The following is a 20,439-nucleotide window of genomic DNA, read 5'->3' on the forward strand; positions in this document are numbered from 1 at the left end:
GGCGGAGCTTGCAGTGAGCTGAGATCCGGCCACTGCACTCCAGTCCGGGCGACAGAGCTAGACTCCGCCTCAAAAAAATAATAATAATAAAATAAAATAAAATAAAAGCTATCCTTATTAGACAAGAATGGACCGTTTCATTTTTTTTAAATTTTGTGCACACATAGCATGACTTCATGGTGACTGGATGTCCCAGAAATGCTTTGAATTAAAACCACAAACTGAAAGAACCTCAGTGTTGGAATGGATCTTCCAGATGAGCTCATCTAAATGCTCATCTGATTTAAAGACAGAAACAGTGGAGGCTTGGGTCATCTGGAAAACAAGTTTAGGAAAGCAACACCATCCGTGTGTAATTATTTCTATTACGTGTATATATAACAAACCTGCTATAGCCTTTCCCTGTATCTATATTACACAGTTACATGATTCAGGTTCTAATCCTCACTGTGCATCTAGCTCACCGCTTGTCTCTAAACAAACACAGTCCTCCTTGCACTCAACTGTCCCCATGTATAAAACTGGCATAAAAGTTTCTCCCCCGCTCACACTCTTAGCAAACTGTCAAGACTCAAATGAATGTACATTGTAAAGTGTAAAATCTAAATAAGTATGAGGTTATTTGTTAACAGTGCACTAAATGACACTGTTTGCTCCTCACAACCATCTTTCATTAAATTTTAACCTGGGAGAGGCCCCTGATGAAATACATCAAAGAAAGCAAATGTTACTGATGGTGAAATGCAACAGTCATTCTAAGGACAAAATCCTCCTGTCAACCATTAAAAGAACTCTGGGCCCCACAAGAGAAATGATGACTACAAATATTCTTGATTCTTACCATCCTCTGCAGCATTATAATCTTGGGTCCTAAGTTTCTGCTTACAGTAAAAATGTGGATCAATCTTAGAGTGAAAATAATGTAGTCCAGACAGAAAATGACTCGTCCAGAATACAAAGAGCTTTTATTAGAAGAGTGGAGCCTAGGGGAAAAAGAAGGAACAGAATTCATGAGATATTGACAAAACATTCCAAAGTTTTGTTTCTAAAAATAACCCAATTTCAAAAAACAGGCAAGAGCTGGAAGGCTGAGTGAGTGCAAACAGGCCAGAAACACCACCCAGCAAAGGCCATGATCTTCTGCTTTCATGGACTCAAGTATAGTCAAGGACATGAAAAGACATGAAAAGCAAAGACATCTCACCAAACTGAGCTCTCAGAGGTTCCTGTCTCTTTAGCCCGCCATCCTCACACACTACTGCAGGAACCTAACCATGCTATTGCTAACTTCCCTGACTCACAAGGCTTCTATAATGATGCCAACCCCCAGCCCATCCCCATGACCATTTGGGACTTCACCCTGCCAGCTTTCCCCTAATGGAACTTACCTCATTTGCACCAGATCATTTGATTATCTAACCACCTGCTAATGTGCTCATTGAAAGCCATCTGTGCTTTCTAACTGGAATCATCTAGAATCATGTCCAACCAACTGTGGCTCAAATGCTGGAACCTTAAACCCAACCAGAAAGGGAGGCTATCTGATGAGGAAATTGACATTTTTACCCCATTCAAATTGGAGAGTGAACAATCATTGTAAACCATCTCATTCTGTATAAGTGTAAATATGAATGGTTAAGCTTCTTTACAAAATGACATCATTTGAAAGTACTACTCATATATAATTGCTAGCTTTATCTTTTTTAAAAAAATTGAAACAGGGTCTCGCTATGTTGCTCAGGCTGGTCTCAAACTCCTGGGTTCAAGTGATCCTCCCACCTCAGCCTCCCAAAGTGTTTGGATTACAGGTGTAAGCCACCATGGCCCAGTTGCTAGCTTTATCTTAAAAGTTATTTGGGGACAACAGGCCAGTTGGGATGCAGGCTAGGCAATGCAAACCATGGTTTGGGGCATACCCTGATCTCTCTATGATGTGGAATACACATTGTTTTTTTGGTGGTAATTTGTGGTTGGTTTTTCTAATCCCACACTCTGGCTGTGCCATTGAGGAAATATGCTTGTAACTGGAAGGGCAGCTCCACAGCCAGCATTCAAATCAAAGTTAAGTGCATATTAGAAGACATATGGCCCAACACGAAACAATGCTGTATGATATTTAACATTCTCAGCATCTTCTCCTCTTATTTGACCCAGCAATCCCATTACTGAGTACATACCTAAAGAAAATAAATCGTTCTACCAAAAAGACACATGCTCTTATATGTACATTGCAGCACTATTCACAACAGCAAAGACATGAAACCAACCTAGATGCCCATCAATGGTGGACTGGATAAAGAAAATGTGATACATATACTCCATGGAATACTACACAGCAATAAAGAAAGAACATGGATGCAGCTCGAGGCCATTATGCTAAGTGAATTCACGCAGGAACAAAAAACCAAATACCACGTGGTGTTCTCATTTATAAGTGGGAGGTAAACACTGAGTACATATGGACATAAAGATGGGAATTATAAACACTGGGAACTCCAAAAGGGGGAAATGAGAGAGAGGGGGCTACCTGCTGGGTACTAGGCTCACTACTGGGTTGTTTCAACATATGCAAATCAATAATTGTGATTCACTACATAAACAGAATTAAAAGCAAAATCTACACAATCATCTCAATAGGAACAGAAAAAGCTTTTGATAAAATCCAACATCCCTTCATGATAAAAAAAAAAAAAAAAAAACTCAACAAACTAAGCATTGAAGGAACAGAATTCAAAGTAATAAGGAACAGACTTCAAAATAATAAGAACCACCAATGACAAATCCACAGCCAACATCATATTGAATGGGCAAAAGCTGGATGCATTCCACTTAATAACTGGAACAAGACGAGGATGTTCACTCTCACTCCTCCTATTCAACATAGTACTGGCAGTCCTAGCCAGAGCAATCAGACAAGATAAAGAAATAGAAGGTATCCAAATAGGAAAAGAAGTCAAATTATCTCTCTTCACTAATAATATGATTCTATACCTAGAAAACCTTAAAGACTCTGTCCAAAGGATCCTAGGACAGATAAGTGACTTCAGTAAAGTTTCAGGATACAAAATCAATACACAATAATCAGTGGAATTTCTCAATTTCTATTTATTTCTCCCCATGATCAGGTACAGAGGCTCATGCCTGTGACCCCAATACTTCAGGAGGCTAAGGCAGGTGGATCGCTTGAGCCCAGGCATTTGAGACCAGCCTGGACAACATGATGAAACCTCATCTCTACTTAAAAAAATAATTTTCCCCAAAGTCTATAAGAACAAAGAGAAAAATCATACAGGACCCCTTTTAAATTACACATCAGTGGGAGGGGGAAGAGAGGGGACTCAACTTCATGCCAACCAAGCTGCATCTCTATAAAGCAGACACAGTGATCTTGTGTAATAATCTCTAATGAGTAATAGACTTCCCTTGGGTTTGAAATGTCTGCAGAGCTTTTCTCCACTTTTGTACTCAAAACACAGAAAAATAGGAAAAGCGAAGAGAGTACTTACCGAAATACAATTCCTGCTATGAAGTAAAAAAGCCCCAGCGTGTCCATAACATTCCACAGGTCAGTAAAATAATTCACCCCATTTATGTACCACTGTGTACAGAAAAGGACAGAGAGGGACATTAGCAGCTTGGAAATATCAACCACTTCCAGATTTTTAAATGTCCACTCATTTTCTTCCAGGTCCTTTTTGAGCCAATGACGTGTTTGTTTATTCTTTCATATGCCAAGTGAGCCCTACCACATGCCCCACGCTAATCCAGGAGGATTGGAAAGTAGGTTGCACACTGGCTGTTCTGCTCTTCATGTCTGCTGGCAAAGTCAAGAAAAAGGATTGACGTATCCTCACCGTTTTTTCAACAGGAACCTGCAGAGGGTGAGTACACCCCCTGTAGGCCGATGTAGACTGTCTGGTCACCATGTACAGTGGTACAGACTGTGCACTACACAGTCCTAGAGGGAATTACTCATATTGTTGTCATCATAGATTTGTGTCATTACTGTATAATTGTTCTGTCACATGGCAGTAAAACATCTTGATTAAAAGGAATCTTTTTTAAAAAATGTGCACATAGGTGCTGTATATAACATCTATGAGGACAGATGTGGTCACAGCAATGACTGACAGGAACAGTGTGCCTCAGGGACTGATGTGTATGTATTGGTCATGATTCTTGGAAGAAAGTATGTCAGGAAAATACTGAAACAAACAGAGAGTATCCTTTCTCTTTTCTCATTTTCCCGAAGAGGGAAAGGAGAAGACCACATCTGGATGGCTCCTATATCAATCCATAAACTGGATTTGGGCAATTCCAGAGTGACCAGCTAATCCTTTCCTTTGTCCATCCATTCAAAATATATTTACGGAGAGCACATGGAATTCCAAACACCTGTGCCAGGCTCCCAGAGCACAGAAACATTGGTGCAATGCTAATTCTCAAGGAATCTACTGTTTGGTGGGAAAGACAGATGTTAAACATGTTGACAAGAAATGACACGAAGATCGGTATGGGGATGAGACTGAGGCCCCAGGTGAATTCAAAGAAGGAAATCAAACACTTGTGCAAGGCGGGAAAACAACACCAAAGAAATGTCAGCAAGGCCACAGGGCACTTCTTAATGTTACTAAATGAACTCACCAATAGGAGTCCATCTGATATTTAGATATTATATTCCTACTTTGTTGCTGAAACCACGGCATAGAGAGGCTAAGGAACTCACTCAGCAAGTGGCAGACCTCACAATTCTGAACCCAAGTCAGTTGCTTCTTCCCACATCACTCTGCTTCTTCAGATCCCACAGAAATCCTACAGTCTCAGATGTGGAAGGGATTCAAGACACACCATTCATTTCTCAAGAAGCATTTCCTTTCCTTCATTTATACATTTGAATAGCAACTTGAGTGGGCCAAGGGGTGAGGGCTCTATGAAATCAAGCACCCAGAAAATGTTAAAATCCCCCAGGCTGGGGCAACACCGTGGGGTGTGTCAACAGTCCACTCACTGTGTGAAGACTAAACTCTCTCTTTTTAAAATCAGTACGTAGGATGTTTATTGCAGCATTTTTGTTGCAGGGAAAAGTATAATCTGGGAAAAATATGTGGTCCATCATTAAAGAAATATTGAATATATTACAATCATGTTTTTTAAAAGGAACAGAGTGATGTCATTTGTCTTGGAGAGATTTCTACAAAGTAAAAGAGAAAGCAAAATGCAGAAAAGTATGGGAAACGGAATCTTGTTTTTGTAAAACAAAGAATGAAGAAAAAAGCGCCCAAACATACACATGCCTACTCTATTTCATTAAACCTCAGATTGTAAGAAATTGCAGTTTCAGAGAAGTTAAAATGTGAAAAAAAATGACATCTCAGATTTGATGTAATGCAGCGTGTGTACATAGCACATGGACCAAATAAAAGCAGAAAGAGACACAGCAGTTTATTAACATAGCTTGAGGGCATTGTCTTTAGAGTAAAGGTTGAGAAAGTCCGTAGGGAGACTAACAAAGAAGGAAAAAAAGGCTCCACAAGCACACACACACACACATACACACACACACAATATAATATTCCATTTCTGTGCAATATATGTGTTTACAAGAAACTAGGTTGAAAAAGAGATCTATGCCTAAGATTAACTTGCAGGAAAGCCCATGAGAAATTCTCAAAAAAAAAAAAAAAAAAAAGCAAATTGTAGGGTGATGAACACAGTATGATTCTATTTGGATAAAAACAAACAGAACACCTGCATACATTCCTCTCTTTATGGGCATGAAGAAGGTTGTGGAAGATTATACTCTAGACTGAGCATTATTACTTTGTGATTTTATAAAACTAAATAAAATAAAAACAGACAAAAATTGAGGGGAAACAGATACATCTTGCCATATAGCTAAAATACGTTTGATATTTTCATTTGTATTACAATTGTCTCTGCCAATAACCATTATTATCAGGACCATAATAAAGGACAAGAGATCTGCTAATTCCTCAGTGATCAATGACAAAATTCAACTAGGCAGTCCACATGGTTTATATCTCTTAATGTATTGTCAACATTCTTGTCACCCTATTCACTCAGTTCAAACATTCTGCCTGGGCTCAGAAACCAAGGCAGGCTCCTTGGGGGAGGCCACAGGAACTGTCCGTTTTGCTGGTGCTAGCAGCTCCAGTGGCCCCTCACCAACAACCTTTTGCTCTTCTGGTGCCTGGTAAGATAAGGGGGATTGGGAATGTCCCTCCCTGCTGCTAGCTCCCCGCTTAATGCCCTGCAATAGGAGGCAGGTAGGCACCGGGAGACTCGCACTGCCCCAGCCCAATCTCAGCCCGGGAGACTTTCAGAAGCCTGACCTACATGAAGAGAGACATCAGAAATAGGTCAATTCTGAGGCTCCAAGTTACCATCGCAGGGAGAAAACCTGTTTTTAAAGGAAAAGAGGCCTCTTCTCTCAGCAGAATGCCAGAGAGAGGCTGTATTCACAAAATCCCAGGACACTATGTCATCCTATCCGTCAGGATTTGGTGATTCAGCATTCCTCAAGATTGAACGGTGCCCTCCATGAAAGCATGATGGGACTCATCCCTTTTTAAATAAACATCCCCAATGTATGTTTAGCAGACCCCAGGATTATTTAGCAACTGTATTTGCACTTATTGACTGCCTCGTTTCAAAATTCCAAATTAGCATTTCGACATCTGCATTCAGGCAAAGGGACACAGGTACATATGGAAGGGCATGACTTTTTGACACCCAGACACAGCCTAAATCAGGTCACACTCTGCTTGGGTGTTTGGGTTTTTTTTTTTTCCTAACAACTGTAAACTAGGTTAATTAAGACAGCACCAGGCCAGCAGAACTGTTTCTCAGAGGAAAGCAACCCCATTTAGGACGTCAAATGCATGAGTCTGCAGACCAGAAGAGAAACAGCGACCCCGAGTGTTGGATTCTTTTAACGATAAGGATCTCCATGGCTATGTTCTACAGACCCGTTCATGCTGCAGAATCACAGCTGTGAGGCCGGAAAAGCCCTCGGATGGCAGAGTCACCTGGAACACACACTGCTGACCCTAAGCACAGGGCGCTTCCCATACTGTTGATTTCATACCCAGGATTGCTGAGTTAAAAGTGGCCCATTCAAAGATAATTCTTAAAAATAACAACAAGAGATATTTAGTACGCATCCCCCCATATCCAGCATCACCCACAATGAAGGCAAACAGAATAGGTAGGGGTCAGCCAGACCCCTACCCTTCCTCCCGCAGGCCCAGGGAATTACTCACAGCCCGTTGTCCTTCCCCAGTTCTCCTGCACACCTGCCCCTGTCTACTCCCACCCCACGACCCTGCCCTGTGTCCTCCCTGAGCAAAAACACCTCATGCTAACTCTGCCCAGGGCCTTTCTCCAAGAAAAATGTACTTCTCCTGAGTCTCCTCCTGCATGACCTGAACAGGTGACTTAGTAGCTAAATGCACATAGGAAATTGGCACAGAGATGTCTGTGATTTACAGACTTTGGATTTTTCTGTTACAAGTCCTCTGGGCCAACCTCCCAGTAAATGTAAGACTCGCCCACTTAGTGCTGCTTGTCGATGCTCATCTCTTCTCCTTGAAAGCTCCCAGAAATCATCATGAACTGCTAGAACTCTCCACGGGAGAAGAGATCTTCGTCTGTTTGGTGCATTGCTGCCTAGAACAGTGCCTGGCACAAAGTAGGGGTGTGAAATATTTGTTGAAAGGAAGAACGCATTAATGAAATACTTGCATGAAGCCAAGACAAATCTCCCTGCAGCTTCCATAGAGGCCAAGGTCTGCTTCCAAAGCAACCCAGAACGAGTCCTCTCTCTCACATTCCTGTTTTTTATTTGTTTGTTTTGTTTCATTTTGTTTTGTTTTGAGATGGAGTCTTGCTCTGTCACCCAGGCTGGAGTACAGTGGAGCAATCTCAGCTCACTGCAACCTCTGCCTCCAGGGTTCAAGCGACTCTACTGCCTCAGCCTCCTGAGTAGCTGGGATTACAAGCATGCACCACCACGCCTGGCTAATTTTTGTACTTTTAGTAGAGATGGGATTTTGCCATGTTGGCCAGGCTGGTCTCAAACTTCCTGACCTCAGGTGATCTGCTCGCCTTGGCCTCCCAAAGTGCTGGGATTACAGGTGTGAGCCACCGCGCCCAGCCTCTGGTTTCTTTAGATGCCTGAAGGAGTCAAACAATGTCTGGACTTGCACAGCAGCTTCTGAGCCTTAATGCAGCAAGAGAAGCAGGGTCAGGGACAGGTAGAGAAATGTTTGGGAGCCTGAGGGGTGAAAAGTAGCAGAAAAAGGACTTTTGACTTTTCATCAACCATTCTGAAAAGAGGCCACCAAAGCGTCCTCTGCTCCCAGAGAACACCCTTGAGCTCCTGCCTGTGGGGCTGTGGGCAGGGTTCCTCTCCAGCTCCCCAACGCTGGTCTCCTGAGTGTTACCATGGCCACCCCAGGGCACACAGCCCTTGGGTTGAACTATGAAGACCTTGCTTCATCAATCCTTTCACTAACGGCCGGGCGCGGTGGCTCAAGCCTGTAATCCCAGCACTTTGGGAGGCCGAGACGGGCGGATCACGAGGTCAGGAGATCGAGACCATCCTGGCTAACATGGTGAAACCCCGTCTCTACTAAAAAATACAAAAAACTAGCCGGGCGACATGGCGGGCGCCTGTAGTCCCAGCTGCTTGGGAGGCTGAGGCAGGAGAATGGCGTGAACCCGGGAGGCGGAGCTTGCAGTGAGCTGAGACCCGGCCACTGCACTCCAGCCTGGGCGGCAGAGCGAGACTCCGTCTCAAAAAAAAAAAAAAACAAAAAAAAATCCTTTCACTAAAAACACACACGCTTGTCAGAAACATGTTAGTGCCAGCTCCTGTGCCAGCCCCTGAGGACCAAATGTGAATAAGAAATAAACACCTAAATCAAATCATTCCCATGCCACGCAATTCTGAGCAACAACAGAGTATGTGTTAGGAACTGGAAAAGCTCAAAGGAACCTCCCAGTGGAGTTGATGCAAGAAGAGATGCACTAGGGCACCATGCCAGACGTCCATCCTCTTATTCTCTAAATAACCTCTTGCAGGTCAAAAAAATTCAGTAAGTTACTACTGCACCAGCCATTCGTAATTCCAGCTGGTTTTTTCTTCCTCCCCACCTCCACATTTCTCCTGTCTCTCTCTCTCTCTCTCTCTCTCTCTCTCTGCTAATTTGTGCTCATGACTCATTTCCCTATCAGGCTATGAATCCATTGTCACTTGATTCTACTCAGTGGCTACCTTTGAGATGTCAGGCTGGTCACCTGAGTCATGCAGTGTGCTGCTCCAGTTCCTACAGACCCTGTGCCTCTTCCAGCAAACTCTGCTGCCCCCACAGAGCTCAAGTTCCTGCCTGTGAGTGACCACCAAGGGTTGGAGGCCTGTGTGACTTCCCAGGTGGTCCAGCTGCCTCTCCTGTAAGCTGTGCCACAAAGGGCCTGCCAGGAACCAGCGGGCTGCCCTCCAAGGCTACCAATTTCCACAGACCAGGCAAAACCCTTTGGTGGCCAGGCATGGTGGCTCACACCTGTAATCCCAGCACTTTGGGAGACCGAGGCAGGCGGATCATGAGGTCAAGAGATCAAGCCATCCTGGCCAACATGGTAACACCCCATCCCTACTAAAAATACAAAAATTAGCTGGGCATGGTGGCGCGTGCCTGTAGTCCCAGATACTCGGGAGGCTGAGGCAGGAGAATCACTTGAACCTGGGAGGTGGGGATTGCAGTGAGCCAAGATCATGCCATTGCACTCCAGCCTGGGCGACAGACCAAGATACAGTCTCAAAAAAAAAAAAAAAAATTGGTACTTACCCTACTCTTGGGGCAGACACTGTCCAGTTGTTTCCAGTAATAATAAGACATCAGCCAGCCCCTCAGAGGGAGTGAGAGGTAGAGGGTGTTGGGGCTCTTCCCCCTCCAGTGCTACAAAGCCCCCAATTTCACCCTTTCAGCCCCTCCCTCTTGCAAAAGCTAAGCTGAGAATACTGTCTTTTTGTTCCTGAAGTGCCTTTGAAAAGGGTCTTGGTCATGGTCAACTACAAGTGAGAGTGGAGGACACCACGCCAGCTCAGGAGAAGGGAAAACGCAGGACCTCATCCAGAGTGAGCTCCCGCACCATGGCTCCAGGGCTCCTAGCTGGATGAGGGCTGCTTCTCTCACTTTCTCACTCTGGTCTGGGCCCACCCTGTTCTAAATGATGAATCTCCTTCAGTCTTTCTCTGCTTCCCTCAAATAGAATATTTCCATTCCCTCGCTGCTGCTGACACATACTTAGCAAATCACAACACAGAGCAAGGAAGTAGGATGGCAGCTAAGAGAAAGAGACTTGTTGTAGGTGTTACAGGTTAAATTGTGTCTCCAAAAATTCACACATGGCAGTCCTAAGCCCCAGTATCTTGGCATGTGACATTGTTTGGAAACAGGGGAGGATTAAGTAAAGAGGAAGTCATGCTGAAGTAGGGTGGCCCCTGATCCAGTACGACAAATGTCCCCAGGAAGGGTGGAAATTTGGACACAATCACTCATGCAGGAGTCACCCCTGAGGACAGGGATCAGAGTGATGCATCGACAAGCCAAGGAATGGTGAAGCTTGCCAGCTGGCCGCCGAAAGCTGGAGGAGAGGCTAGGACAGAGCCTCCCGCACAGCCTTCAGAGGGAGTCAGCCCTGCCGACAGCTTGATCTCAGACTTCTGGCCTCTAGAACCATAAGGCAATGAACTTCTGTTATTAAAGCCATATGGTCTATGGTGCTTCATCTTGGCAGCCCTATAGACTAATACTGAGGGCATGGCCTGGGCAGGGCTGTGACTTCCCAGGGCAGTGCATGGGACTCCCATAGGGCTGATCCGAAGCTAGGGAAATCCCCTGCGCATAGCAGGGCCCTGTCCTGGGGGAAGAATTGCTGGTAAGTGAGGCCTGATAATCCTGCTGTTCAACACTGGCATGAATCATTTAGCTTACGCTTCCTCCACCTGCATCCCAGCTCTATTCCCCATCTGCACCTCAGACCTACTAGGCAAGGAAAGGCAGATACAGGGCACTGGTGCCAGGACTCTTCCCACAGGTCATACCCATGGCAGACATCACTAATCAATCAAAACACTCTCCTGCTGAGAACAGACAGACCCTTGGAATTTTCTCAACCCAGGACCGCTGGGAGTCACCAAAAAAAGTCTGTGAGAGTTGGCGTGAGAGTTTAAGCCAACATAGGGTTCTTATACGAGTCAGTGACTCTATAAGGGCAAGAACAACACTCTTTGTCCCTCCAGATCTCTTGCAGCACATGGCATTGTACCTCGGAAACCGTCAGTGCCTAGCACGCACTTGCTGAATTGATGTATTTTTGTGTTTAGGTTCAGAGGGGACAACGGTGACAACAACAGCAGTTCTCAAACAATTTGTAAACTGCTAAGTGTGAAAGGATTTTCTGGGATGACTTTTCATAATGGTTTAGGGATAACACTACTTTCACCACCAACTTTATTTCTTCAACAATTACTAACCAAGCGCCTGCTACACAGGAGTCCTGAGCTACACTTCTGGGTTCAACAGTAGAGAAAGGATGGCAAAAAATGAAGGTCCCAAGAAACTGCAGAAAAGTACCATGAATAATTCACACCAGCTCCCTGAAACCCACAGGGAGTTACATGACTTTAAAACATCGTCACTCTGACATGCTGGGCATTAAGATGCTCTTAGCTCAAAAGTCCTGCCAGCTCCCTGCTACTTATCATGCCACGGTAATGGCAAACCACTCCGGATGACGGCAGTGGATTTACCATCCTGGGTCTCTCTTCTCTTCCAACACTCCCCCATTCCTAACTAATACATCTCCATCAATTAACATTCATTAGAGAGCACAGAATAAACTTGGTACTAGGAGATTTTACTGAATTACTAAGGGTGTGAAAACGCACCTTTACACTCACGGATTAGCACCTAAAGAGAACATTTATTCTGGGAAGATAATGACTTTTGAATTTCAGAAGCAACTGCTATACCTCTTGGCTTTAGAAAGATGCCTCCCACCAAGGAAGCAAGGGGATTCCTGCTGTCATGGCTGCCCTACCTGTCTCACTTCATCACAGAAGAGGACAAAGACCAGCGCGTACAGGACCAGCTCAGGGGGGTGTGGCACCGAATGGAAATCCATGAGCAGCACGTAGGCAAACAGCAGGAGGAAGGCGATGTAGAAGACCACGTTCCAGGAGAAGACCACGAAGGGGGAGGTGAAGAAGGCCACATAGTACCAAAGCAGCTTCTTGTGCTTGTCAACAGGCTTCTTCCTGGACCCAGAGATGAGGGCATCGTCAGCGTCCTTGCAAGCATGGGACTGGCACAGCCCTCCCCTCCTTCTAAACATAGATAAATACAGACCGTAGCCAGGAGGAAGAGACGGGATCAAAACTGTCCTAAGATGGACCCAACCCCAATTCAATACTTGGCATTTTGCAATTAACAAATCCACATTCTGCCCCAGATATTAAAGACACAACCCACCTCTACTCACTTAAGAGGGAACCCAGGAAAAGTCAGGGGAGAAACCAGACCAAATTCATAGGCACCCATGTGAACATCCTAAGTTCTAGGCTTTTTAATCATTTACATGAGAACACACATATGTGGATGCATCTACACACACTGGCGCACACACACACACACACACACAATTATGTGCCTTGGTTTGTACCTAAATGATACAAAGCCACAGCCCACCAAGGGTATAATAAAGAGACACAGGATAATCTTCCAGTTCTTGGTGTCGCGTGAAATCTCTCCATACCATTGCTTAGAAAGAAAATTCTACAGGGAAAGAAAGACAGAGAACAAGTCCTTATTAACACAATCATATGCAGGATGGCATGCAAACTGTCTTCCTGCCCCACGCTTTCCCCAAAAATATACAGCTCTTTGAATTAATGCCCTTTTTTTTTTTTTGAGATGGAGTTTCACTCTTGTTGCCCAGGCTGGAGTGCAATGGTCCGATCTTGGCTCACCGCAACCTTCGCCTCTTGGGTTCAAGCGATTCTCCTGCCTCAGCCTCCTGAGTAGCTGGGATGACAAGTGTGTACCACCAGGCCCAGCTATTTTGTTTGTTTGTTTGTTTGTATTTTTAGTAGAGATGGGGTTTCTCCATGTTGGTCAGGCTGGTTGCGAACTCCCAACCTCAGGTGATCCACCCGCCTCGGTCTCCCAAAGTGCTGGGATTACAGGCATGAGCCACCACACCTGGCCAAACTTGGTTTTATTTTAACTCTTTTTGTGAGTTGGATTACATGCACTTCAAAGTAATAGTTGTGTATGTTCAAATTCAATAAGCCTAGGACATTTTTTGTCCAACTCACATTTTTATTACATAAGTTTAAACAAGTATCTTTCTGGCTCCTTTGTCTTCAATGATCACAAATTCACAGGCACAGTCAGTACTACCTGCAGAGTCCCCAAGGATTCATTTCTGGAGAAAGACAGGTGATGCTTTTGTCAGGAAACTAAAAGGAAGTTCGGAAGGGGGAGACTGTTGGTGTCTTGACGTCAATTCAGGCTGAAATGCATGAAAAAGCTCTCCCCAGACTGAATCGACCCTTGACGTTGGGATAGAAGGAACTTCCACTAAGATGGAAGTTAGAAAACTCACAGTAGCTCCGAGAGTTAGCAGGGAGCATAGACTCGACCACATCAAAGGATCCACATCTCTCACAAAATAGCCCGTCAAGCAGAAGGAGGTTGGTGTGTCTCAGGAGCAGAGGAAAAGGGAAACCCAGGGCCTTCTCAGTGTGGGCTTGGAGGGCTGGGACTGACATGCACCCCTGCAGCCCTAGGCACCTGACCTGCCCCTTGGAGGAGGATGGCTGCTTCTGAGGGCCCCTGCCTGGGGCTGCTCCAGCCAGGTGCGTGCTTGACCCGTGAGGACTAGTGTCCTGGAACAAGGTGTCAGCTTTCAACAAACAACCAATTGCAGTTGGTGGGTAAATGGTCGGCTGCTTTGCACTGGGCCGGGCGACAATGAAGCAGGTTCTACAGTTTCCCAGAGGTTCCCGGCAGGCCGAGCCCCGGTGCCCACGGTGGCAACCTCCTCATCAGCACAACACGTCTGTCCCTGTCCCTTCCCTGCCTCACTGGTGCCTCCTGTGCTTCCCAGGTTCACCTCCAGAATAAACTCCCTGCATTGAAATCCTCACTTTGGGGTCTTCTTGGGAGGGTGTGCGGGGGTCGTGGGCAAGGAAGACAGGTAGTGCTTAGTCTTCCTCACTCTCCTATTCTGCTGGGGCAATGCAGACACCAGGCCATCACTGAGTGTCACTGTCAGGCCCCAGTCACAGAAATTACAGCATTGGGTTGGGTTCCATGGTCACTGGCAGCATTCTGATGCCACACAGCACCTTGACTATTGAAAGGAAACTCCCTGGCCGGGCCCACAGGTGATCCTGTGGCCTGGTCGTAAGATTTTCAGTGAAATGAATGACCTGGCATCTGATTGAAACCTCAGGATCTGTGAACCTGGGCAGGAGTAAAAGCCAGCCTCCCCAGGGCCCCAGGTTCTGGGACATACGCAAGATGGGGTTTGGGGCCCAGGAAGCCATAAGCAGAGTGTGGCCCACCTGGGAAGCCAGCCCAGCCTCCCAGGCACACCCCGACTCCAGCACCAGCCTTACTTCTACCCACTACACTGCAGCAGAGGCTAAAACTGAGCAATAGTAAGACCCTCTCTGTGTGCTCCTTGTCATGGATCAATGCTCTCATTTAACCTAGCTTAGTTGCAGTAGTAAGTGGGTTTTGTTCATAAACACTTGGCTATGTGATATCATGGAAAGTCCATGACAAGAAAGTTGCAGGCAATCAACATGAGAGCCAATCCCACTGCTGCTACTTCCCAGCAGTGCAAGCTAGAAGGACATTCCAGAACCTCTCTGAGCTCCTGCATCCTCCTCAGTGAAATGGGAAGGCACCCATCCCCACAGGTGCTGTGAAGATGAAACGTGGCCTTGTGTATAACAGCTGTGGCTGACAAGCGTTGGTCCCTCCATCTCTTCCCTTCCCCCTCCTCTTCTCACACCCACATTTCTACAACTGGAACTGTGGATGAAAAGCTCCCCTCTGCAGCCTGAGACACCAGGTGCAGACTACGATTCATTCACTTCAGTGCAGAAAACCTCAAGACTGCTTTTACCCATTTCACAATAGTTTCCCTACTGCTATCACTACTAATAATAACTGCAGTAGCAATAGCTAAATAAAGGACCAACGCCTTTCACGTATTATCTCCTTAAATCCTCACAATAACCCTTTATCTGCTACTCTCACCATTTTGCAGACAAAGAAACTAAGACTCGGAGAGCTCATGTGACTTGGCCCATCATCACACACCCCATTGGGGGTACAGCGGATGGAGACCCAAGCAGTGGGATCCAGAGACACAGCTCATAATTGCGATGCTGTGTTGTTTGCTTAGTGGAAACTCAAAGAATATTCTTTGTCCTGCACCATCTCTTAAAGCATGGATTTCAACCAATGCCTATACTCTGCCATCTCCCACATCATCACCAAACCACTCCTTCTATGGCTTTTATATTGGAGAATAAGGTTTGTTTTTAATATTTTTTAATGCCGCTAATAGCATCTGACATAAAAGCCCCACATGGTCTGGTGGCTGAGCATGGTTTACCTGGACCCCAGGCTGGGCGATGAAATGCTGGTCTGTGGCCTCCACCGCCAGCTCCAGACAGTTGCTTCCACCCCAGGCTTCACAGGAATAGACCAGCAGCTGTTCTGCCAAGTCTTCATCGCTGCTGTAACACTCAGTGAACAGCTCTACAGCGATATCAGCACAGAGAGAAGCTGGTGTCAGAGCCGCACATGACCGAAACTGTGCTGCTTCCGCCCCCAGCCAACTCCTGAATCCAAGAATAGCCTGGGTGTGAGTCCATTCTTATAAAAGGCATAGAAAATGCCATCACAACACAACTCGTTACTGAATAGCAGGATTTTCTTAAGGCACAACAAACCCAGCAGAGCTCCTGATGGCAGCAGGTGGCAACACCTGCTCACTGGATTGCGCTGCATTGCACACAGGGAGTCCCTCTCTTTGATGGGCTTCCATCTGGGCTCAGACAGAAGAGCCTCAGCCACTGAGAAGGGATCTAGACCTTCTGCACCTCCCCTCCTTCCATCCCCCCGTAATCAGAGCAGCCCTTCTTCCATCTCATCTGAACTCTACGTCTTCTTGGCAAGGTTGTTTGGCAGATAAGGCACAGAGAAAAAAAAGGCTGGGCACAGTGGCTCACACCTGTAATCCCAGCACTTTGGGAGGCCAAGGCATATGGATCACCTGAGGTCAGGAGTTCGAGACTAGCCTGCCCAACATAGCAAATCCCCGTCTTGACTAAAAATACAAAACATTAGCTGGGCAAGGTGGCGGGCGCCTGTAATCCCAGCTACTCAGGAGGCTGAAGCAGGAGAATTGCTTGAACCTGTGAGGCGGAGCTTGCAGTGAGCCGAGATCATGCCACTGTACTCCAGCCTGGGCAACAAGAGTGAAACTCTGTCTCAATAACAACAACAACAACAACAAAAACCACTGACCTACTGCATTAGCGTGTGCTTACATTTCATGATCTAATGACAAAGAAATTGCAGTGTAGATCCTGAGAGGAAATTTTTTAAAAGTAAAAATATTAGGAGCCATTGCCTAATTGAGGTCATCCAGAAATGAACTGCTTTGAAATTTTAATAAATTAAAAGAAATAGACACCTTTTTTCCAACATGGACAAGCTAAACTCATGAGCATGTTAACCTTTGATAAGACACTAGACAAACCTGGATGCAAATACCATGTTGCAAACCTAAAACTGTCAAGTGAAAATGGAAAAAACTGAGCAGTCCTGAAATTCTCATTTAAAATGATATTTAGAGGCAGTCAGTTCCGGATTTCTCACATTCCTGAATGATTGAGGCCTCTGTGCAAAGGGTACTGACAAGCTTTGTTCGAGGACTGAATAGCAAACAGCAGTCAGGCGTCCTGAGACATGCCAGGAGAGTAATGCTTAGTGGAGTATCGTCCACTCCAGGCAATAAGTAATCTCAGTTGCAGCCCTGATAGAAGCTCCGTGTCCCCTAACTTCAGGGAGCTGCAGTGCAACCATTATTAGAGTTACCCCTTGGGAACCGAGGCAAGGAGAAGCAACCCAAGATGCTACTCAGGCTGCTGCTTTTGCTACGAGTGACAAACCATGAGTGTCGCAGGCCCAGGGGCTGGGTCCTCTGGCAGTGTGTGCATATGAAACTGGCAGGCTAACTGGTTAGTGTGCAAGTCAGGTAAAATCTCAGCCCTGTCACAGTGTTGTAATGGCATCCAGAACCCGCCCCCCAACCCCCAAAAAAGTACTCCAATGCTCCCTGAGTTGCTTAGAACTGGGCCTGGGTATGGCCCTGGGTGGCCGTGGGATCAGGGAGCCCAAGATTTCCCACATTCATTCTTGGAAAATTCCGTATGTGCCAGGACCAAGGAACTTGTGGCATCCGGACCTTGTGGTCTGCAGCCCTCAATCAGGCTGGGGAGCTTGGATATACCACGGACCTCCACCACCTGGCCTGTGAGTGCCACTGGCAAGGTCTACGCTGCATTGCAGATCTGCACCCACTGCGACATCCCACACTGTGGACTCACCGACAGCCCGGGTCTCGTACTCATTAGCCAGCTCCTCGGACTCCCCAGCAGCATTGATGTCGTTCTTCACTTTGGCCAGAGTCTTCAGAAGCTTGCTGGCTCCCAAGGCTGCCAGAGTGCAGCCCCTGGTCTTTTTAGGGCGATGGAGAATTTTAAGGTTAATTCTCTCTCTTTTTTTTTTTTTAATTTGAGATGGAGTCTCACTCTGCCGCCCAGGCTGGAATGCTGTGGTGCAATCTTGGCTCACTGCAACCTCCGCCTTCCGGGTTCAAGTGATTCTCCTGCCTCAACCTCCCAAGTAGTTGGGATTACAGGTGCCCACCACCACACCCGGCTAATTTTTGGATTTTTGGTAGAGACGTGATTTTGCCATGTTGGTCAGGCTGGTCTCGAACTTCTGACCTCAGGTGATGCACCAGCCTCGGTCTCCCAGAGTGCTGAGATTACAGGTGTGAGCCACCTCGCCCAGCTTAAGGTTAATTCTTAATCCCCTGAAGTGGTCAAGTTAAGGTTAATGTCCAACAAGAATGTATTCATGGCAAAAGCAGGAAATAGTAGAATTAATTTGATGGGAGGGGTTAGAGAATGTGGTTGACATGTGCAAATGGAAATTGCTCTGGGATCAGGGAGCCCTAAACTCTCCCTAGGAACTAGTCATAATGATTCAAAGTAAAATTTTTAATGAACACAAAATAACTTGGAACCTGAATATGTTCACAGTCTTGAACATAGAATTAGCATATAAAAATATTAAGAATAATGCCATGAGAAACTGACAGTAAGACCATGATAGTGGGAGGTCTAATTCACTCTCATACTGGAATAGTTCAAAAGTTGAGTGGGTCCTGGACAAGAACACAGAGGACCTGAACAACGTAACTTTAAGACCGAGTATGTGAATTCAATATTCAATATCTAAGCTTATCTCTCAAAATAAAGAAAATAATGTGAGTGTCCAGAAACCATTTACAAAAGTTCTTACACGCTAAATCACTAGGAAAATTCTCAATAAACTTTCCAAAGCGGAATTTTTCACAGGGCCTATCTCCTGTCCATAATGCAATAAAGCTGGAAATTAATTTTTAAAATCAAATGTGAATACCTCATCCACTTGGAAAATAATCACACACCCACACACACCTGAGAAGCAGGTGCCTACTGGACTGCCCCCCAAGCCTGACTACTTTCCAGGGACTGTCCCTCCCAAGCACTCCTTCACCAACATGGAACAGAGGCCATGTTCATCTGACCTCAGACATCCCATTTCACTGATGATGTTTTCTATTAGCATGCGAATTTTGAGAGGATCAGAACTGTTAAAACAAAGCATACATTTGGTGTAAATCTGTTGTGGGCTTGGGCACTTACCTGCTCCCAGATGACTTTGGAGAGTTCCTTCTTGTTCTGAAGAATGGCCCAGATGAAGAGAGCTTGCAGGGGGTGCCGAGTAATAGGAGACACGTCCTGGGGGATTAGAGCATGTGGTCAGCATGTGCAAATGGTAACTGTTCTGGGATCAGGAAGCCCTAGAAGAGTAGCCCACGTTTGGAGGGCTCTGTGGCTTTGTGCATGACTCCATTCTCACAGTACAGTGATGTGATTTTCATCTCTGCAACTCACTGGGTGGTCTAATTTTGACACCAAATCTTTTATCTGTCATAAAAGACAAAGTACAACTAGATGAAAAGGTATAAAGGGTGAAAAAAGCCTTGAGAGCAATTTGAAAACGGAATGACTCCTGACAGGCTGACAGAAAGCAATTCCTTCTCATCATGTAACTCTGTTTCTCTTCTAGAAAAAAATTATTCAAACTAGATTCCAACTTTCCTATGGCTTAAGTTCAATTATCCCAACATAAAACTGTGGCTTATTTCTTTGGACGGTTATTCAAGATTTGTGCCTAACCTATCACAGAATCCCAGCTCCTATTCAGCATTCTATACCTTTAAGGGAAACTTTTCAGATAGAAAAACAACTAAATGGATATATGTAATATATTCCTTTTCAACTTCTTTACAGGTTTTACCAAAAAATAAAATGCATGAGGCATATTATGCATATTGCAGACAAATTTAACATGAATATAGTCGAACAGAAGCTCTTTAAACACTTCCAATTCCTGCAAACACCTAGTGCATTTAGATTTTTGCAACACACATACACGCACTCTAAAAATTCCATAATTACAAAGGATAATGACCTAGTTTGGGTTTCCCCAGAAAAAATCTGAGACAAAGATTTGAGGCAAGTAGTTTATTTTGGACGTGATCTCAAAGAAACCAGTGGAGACCTGAGGAAATGATATCAGAAAAAAAGGGAACCCAATAAAAGGTGCATTATCAAGCCAATTATATTGGTGGATAACTAGAGATTAGCCCCACTAGCCAACTCTAGGAGCCAGAGTAGGGCACAAACCTTCAAGTCAGCTCCTTCAAGTGGGTGTATCTATACACTGCTGGGCTCGGATCAGTACAAACTTTCAGCAAAGAGTTACAGGTGCTGGCAATTGGGAACTGGGCCAGGTGCCAGCAATTGGGAACTGGGCCAGGTGCCAGCAATTGGGAACTGGGCAATTGGGAACTGGGCAATTGGGAACTGGGCCAGCACCTGTAAATGAGAAGTCCTGTGGGATTATAGGTGTTACAGCCACAAAATTGTCTCAAGTGAATATCCAGATTTATCCCTTTGAAAATATGCACTTCCCGCCTTTACTCACA

At 45.4% G+C, this 20,439-nt stretch overlaps 1 protein-coding gene across 2 annotated transcripts in view; it reads right to left on the minus strand.

The window, feature by feature from the left end:
• The window catches only part of TRPM8 (transient receptor potential cation channel subfamily M member 8), a 91,740-nt gene that overhangs the window by 36,079 nt on the left and 35,222 nt on the right, over positions 1-20,439 (minus strand). For both annotated transcript variants that reach the window (XM_033229816.1, XM_033229817.1), the window contains exons 12-18: positions 19,091-19,186; positions 17,723-17,852; positions 15,721-15,866; positions 12,748-12,860; positions 12,127-12,343; positions 3,507-3,598; positions 842-983 (exon numbers count right to left, since the gene is read on the minus strand). In XM_033229816.1, coding sequence (XP_033085707.1) covers positions 842-983; positions 3,507-3,598; positions 12,127-12,343; positions 12,748-12,860; positions 15,721-15,866; positions 17,723-17,852; positions 19,091-19,186 — 936 coding nt within the window. The remainder of the gene's footprint in view (positions 1-841; positions 984-3,506; positions 3,599-12,126; positions 12,344-12,747; positions 12,861-15,720; positions 15,867-17,722; positions 17,853-19,090; positions 19,187-20,439) is intronic.

Source organism: Trachypithecus francoisi, unplaced genomic scaffold (assembly GCF_009764315.1).
Source record: "Trachypithecus francoisi isolate TF-2019V2 unplaced genomic scaffold, Tfra_2.0 Lachesis_group13, whole genome shotgun sequence".
Lineage (NCBI taxonomy): Eukaryota > Metazoa > Chordata > Mammalia > Primates > Cercopithecidae > Trachypithecus > Trachypithecus francoisi.